Source organism: Stegastes partitus, unplaced genomic scaffold (assembly GCF_000690725.1).
Source record: "Stegastes partitus isolate 25-593 unplaced genomic scaffold, Stegastes_partitus-1.0.2 Scaffold3, whole genome shotgun sequence".
Classification (NCBI taxonomy): Eukaryota; Metazoa; Chordata; class Actinopteri; family Pomacentridae; genus Stegastes; species Stegastes partitus.
In genome coordinates this window covers 1,730,069-1,734,605 of record NW_007577734.1, presented here as the reverse complement: position 1 = coordinate 1,734,605, position 4,537 = coordinate 1,730,069, and the positions used below count along the sequence as shown (strand labels likewise).

At 38.3% G+C, this 4,537-nt stretch overlaps 1 protein-coding gene across 5 annotated transcripts in view; it reads right to left on the bottom strand.

Moving 5' to 3' along the window:
* Positions 1 to 565: 565 nt before the first annotated feature.
* The window catches only part of rbfox2 (RNA binding fox-1 homolog 2), a 35,202-nt gene continuing 31,230 nt past the window's right edge, over positions 566 to 4,537 (bottom strand). For 4 of the 5 annotated variants that reach the window (XM_008277395.1, XM_008277412.1, XM_008277404.1 and 1 more), the window contains 3 exons: positions 3,540 to 3,628; positions 3,202 to 3,274; positions 566 to 2,183 (listed from right to left, as the gene is read on the bottom strand). In XM_008277395.1, the coding sequence (XP_008275617.1) occupies positions 2,139 to 2,183; positions 3,202 to 3,274; positions 3,540 to 3,628 (207 nt within the window). In that variant the 3' untranslated portion in view covers positions 566 to 2,138. Of the gene's footprint in view, positions 2,184 to 3,201; positions 3,275 to 3,539; positions 3,629 to 4,537 lie in introns of those variants that run through there. The other variant, XM_008277417.1, reaches the window with a different exon arrangement.

The following is a 4,537-nucleotide window of genomic DNA, read 5'->3' as shown; positions in this document are numbered from 1 at the left end:
TGGAAATCTTCAAACAAATCTGGAGCAAGCACACTGGCCAAGCCGACAGATTTAACCACTGAAATGTAAGGAAGCCGCTTTGAAAATAAAATAATAATAACAATAAAAAAAGACTAAAGAAAGGAACACAGTTGGTTTTAACCAAAGTGCTACAGGTCTACACTCATTCATTCTTGAATGTCTCAGTCACCTGCAAAACATGGACGCAAAAAGGAAAACAAAAATCTGTTGTTATTACTGTATATTTTGAAATATGATTAAATGTCATGCTAGTGGATCCTATGATCAATCAAAAACAAACAAACAAAAAAAACAACACAAAAAAAGAAAACTGCCTGAGCTGACTGAATATTTAACTGAGAAGACAAAAGTTTGTCACTACTCAGGTTTGCTTTCAGCTCAAGAAAAAAAAGAAAGAAAGAAATTTAACTTGCACCTTACTGGAGAAGGAACAACACTTATAGATATTTAAAAAAAAAAAAAAAAAAACAAAGAAAAAAGAAAAACGACATAAAAAAAGTAAATAAAGACAGCTATAGGATTATGATAATAACAATAACAAAGATAATATATTTATACATACGGCAGAAAAATGTGCTTTCTACAAGTCTTTGGAACAAAAACAAAAGCCAAAAAAGCCACGTTTTGGAAATATAGAATACAATGGTATAGAAATATCCACAATAGTAAGGTGTTTTGCATTTAAATATTTACTATTGACTCGCTGACTAAATCTCTCTCTCTTGCTCAGTAATCGCTGCTGGCAGCATCTCGAACACAATTCACCAACTAAAGTATGTTTCAGGAAGACTCGTTCAATGTTGGACTCTCTAGAAAAGATGGAGCATGAGGGGAAAATCCAAATAATAAATCTCTACATTTAAAATGGATCAAAAAATACTTGAACCCCAAGGTTGTGGGTGGAGGATTTAGTCTGGATGTAAACTCAACTAAAACAAGCGTAGTGTAGCACTTTATGTAGTGTTAAGTGACGGCTGCACACCAGAATGTAGTGAAATCCTGTGCATGAGCAGGACAATGTGAGACTATAGCCGTGTCATATAGCTGGAAGGTGGAGGATTTGTAATATAGATGCTTATTATCTGATTTTAACCCCAAGGTTCACTGTTAAATCTGCAAACAAAATAATGGTTCAGTAAGAATAAGAATGAGAATAACTACAATAATAATAATAATAATAATAATAATAATAATAATAATAATTTGGTAACTTTTTTTTCTCTAAACTAATTTCTTTGCATATCATAACAATTTTTAAGTTTAAAGGTTTACCATTTCCACATACTAAGAAAACTTGAGGTAAGGAACAGCTCTAATAACCCTCCCTCCTTCAGCTTTTGGACGTGATTTCTGTAGCGTTATAAACCGTCACATCATCCTCTCTCCCATCTCGTCATGTTCGGTTTCCCTTCTGCCAGAACACAGCAGGACTGGAAATCCTCTCATTACTATCCACCCACGTTAAGGAGGAATTATAAAATCCATCAGTGGGTTGTTTTATCATTTTAGCGACTCGTCATTCTGGTTCAAAAATGTTTTCAGGTGCTCTTTCAGTGCACCGTCTTCCTTCCTTCCTTCTTTCCTTCCTTCCTACCGCCCTGATGTTTTGTGGATACCTTGATTGCCTGTTTTCTTCTCTTTTTCCTTAAATGCCGAGTGTGTGCAGGCCACACAGTTCAGCTCAGCTCTTTCTCTTACAGGGGTGACAGCTGTTTAAATGTCAGTTGTCCACATACAGCCTTTGGAAGAACATCTGGGCTCCATCCCAAATCTTGTGCTGCTGAGTGCCGAGGAAATAAGAAGGGGGAGACTATAATACAGCCGTGCAATAGGGAAGGTGGCCACTTTAAGTCTTAATTTTTTCTTCTTTTTATTTTTTTTTTAAAGTTATTTTTTTAATGTAAAGGCCTTCCTTCAGTCTTTAATACAGCATTCCTCTATTTCTGTAGTAGCGTATATAAGAAAACGTGGGACTGCTCTGGGGTGGGATCTGAAATATCTTCGTTGTGGTTGACTCCACGCTGTAAAACTGGGTGCAGTCCACCTCCACGACAACAGGGGGAGCTCTTTCAGAGAAATTCAATGGAAGAGACGAGCTCCTGGGAAATGTAGTGTCTTTAATAAGGGGCAAATCTACTGTAGCCTCCCCTGTACAGCGTGGCCTACAGAACAACAAAAGAAACACATTTAGTAAAGGACTGTTGACTAGTAAAAACTGCATTCATTTCAAGATAAACCTGGTGAAGATTTCAGAAAATAAATAGTCAAAGTAAAAGAAGTAGAACATTGGCTGAGTCATCTATTTTCTGTGTTGGAAAACTACCTGACTAAAGATCTGTCGTGCAGTTATTCCTCTAAATTTAGACTTGCAATTAGATATTAACACAATGACCATCTTTAAAACTATAAAACCGCTTAATTGTCAGCTGATATTCTCTACATGGTACACATGCCCCCATGCATTTTTTAATAAGTTAGCAAATATGCGCTATACAAATAAAATTGAATTGATTTGAACAACAACACAGTTGACAATGAAATAGTTTTGCTGTGATCTAAGGCTGTAAGAATTCTGGGGCCCAGAACAGTTGCCTGGTTTCCCCAGTTTGTAATCAAGGTTTGGTCTTAATGGTGTAAAGATCAAGTGCAGAATAATGCACATAAAAGTTAGAATATATGTATATGTATGTATATGTATTAATCAGTGATGCAAAATATTAAAATTTCTGGCCGATACCGATATCTGATATGAAGATTTGTGATATCGCCGATAACTGATATTACCAATGTTGATATTTAATTTTTGTTCACACTAAAAAAATTATTATAAGTAAGCACTGTGAGAACATGAAAGTTATTCAAATGAAGCCAATACCAAATTAGACCACATAGTCTTCTTTATAATGGAACAAAAGTAAAACATATTTTTACACATTTAACGTTCAAGTCTAGGACCATTTAAGTAAAAACATCTGTAAAATAGAAACATTATCAAACGTAGAGATGAAGGCGCTCATGTTAGACAATCATTGGTTAATCACATCGCCTAAATTCATTCATTGGACAGATACCGGTAAATCGGGAAAAAAAAAACCCATATCGGCCGATACCGATGTGGTCGCCAATATATCTTGCATCCCTAGAATTAATATTAGAAATAAAGGTTTTCGTTGGACTCACCATGGCTCCAACACCGTAGGCAGCCGGGGCAAGTGCAGCATGGTAGGGGTCTGCTGTGTAAACTCGTCCATAGCTATCAGAAACACCACACAAAATGTATTCAAGGAAAATAAAGAGGAACATTTTGTTCATAGCATAAGATGTCAAACATACTGGAATGGCAGGAGAAAGGAGTATTTTTGTGAACACCCCAAACTACCTCACATCTTTCCTCACACTTCATGATCTAGAGAAACTTATGCACACAATGTAATTCACTATATTTTGTCACTGGCCATTATCCTTTCTAGCTTCAACTTGTTCAAAACACTGGAGGCTATAAGATGTGCCAGACTCACCTGTCGCTGTAAGCTGCCGCTGCTGCAGCTGCTGCTGCAGGAGTTGCTACTGCAGCCGGCTGGGCGTAACGATAAGCTGCATAGCCACCCTGTGAGGAGGCGATGGAGAGGAGGACAGAAAAAAGAAAGAGTGTGCAATGGAGGAGAAGGAGATATAATGAAGGGATGGGTGACAAGGGAAGGTGAGAAGAGTAAACTCTTGTTAAAAGTTTGCCATATTTCCTCTGCAGACTCAAAGCCTAGTGATGAATCTAAGGGGTTACATTGTGACAAAAAACTGCTGAGAAGAGAGCGAAAGATTAACAAGCAGACAGTCAGCAAAATTGGCTAATCTGGTGCAGTATAGCATTCACAAGGATGTAGCTCAGGCTCTGCGTGACACTCTCACTCCATGACTAAGCCGGAAAAGAAATGAATTGTAAATGCTTTTTACCATTTGTGGCACTGAAGTGTTTTATCGTTCCCACTGTGAGTTAGTCATAAAGGGAGAGAGAGCTCAAAGCCATAACTGTGCCCCAACCCCGGTTCCCCTACCAACAACACACAGTTAAAGAAAGGGGACGGGGTGGCAAGATGATTGTGACATTATTTATGTTTGGATGAACAGCTCATGAACAGACACAAAAATCTACAGGTGTAAGAAGATAGTCAGCCAGTCGGATTAAAAAAAGGGGGCAGACACACACACTCTCATGTGGTCAGCAACCAATCACTGACAGACACAGCATGCTTTCCCAAACTCAGTGTATTAGGTCAAACATCCCTATAAAAACAAATTAAAAAGAAACACACACCACTGCATTCTACCCTAAAGAATCAGTCACGACCAAGTCCCTGCATTCAGGACCACACAGTTGCTGCTATGGGAGGAAGGCTGGACTGGGAAGGTGGGGAAGAGGAGGGAAAAGGAGGAAGATAGGGAGGGGAAGGAGATGAAAAGAAGGATCAGAGAGAGAGAGAGAGAGAGAGAGAGAGAGAGAGAGAGAGAGAGAGAGAGA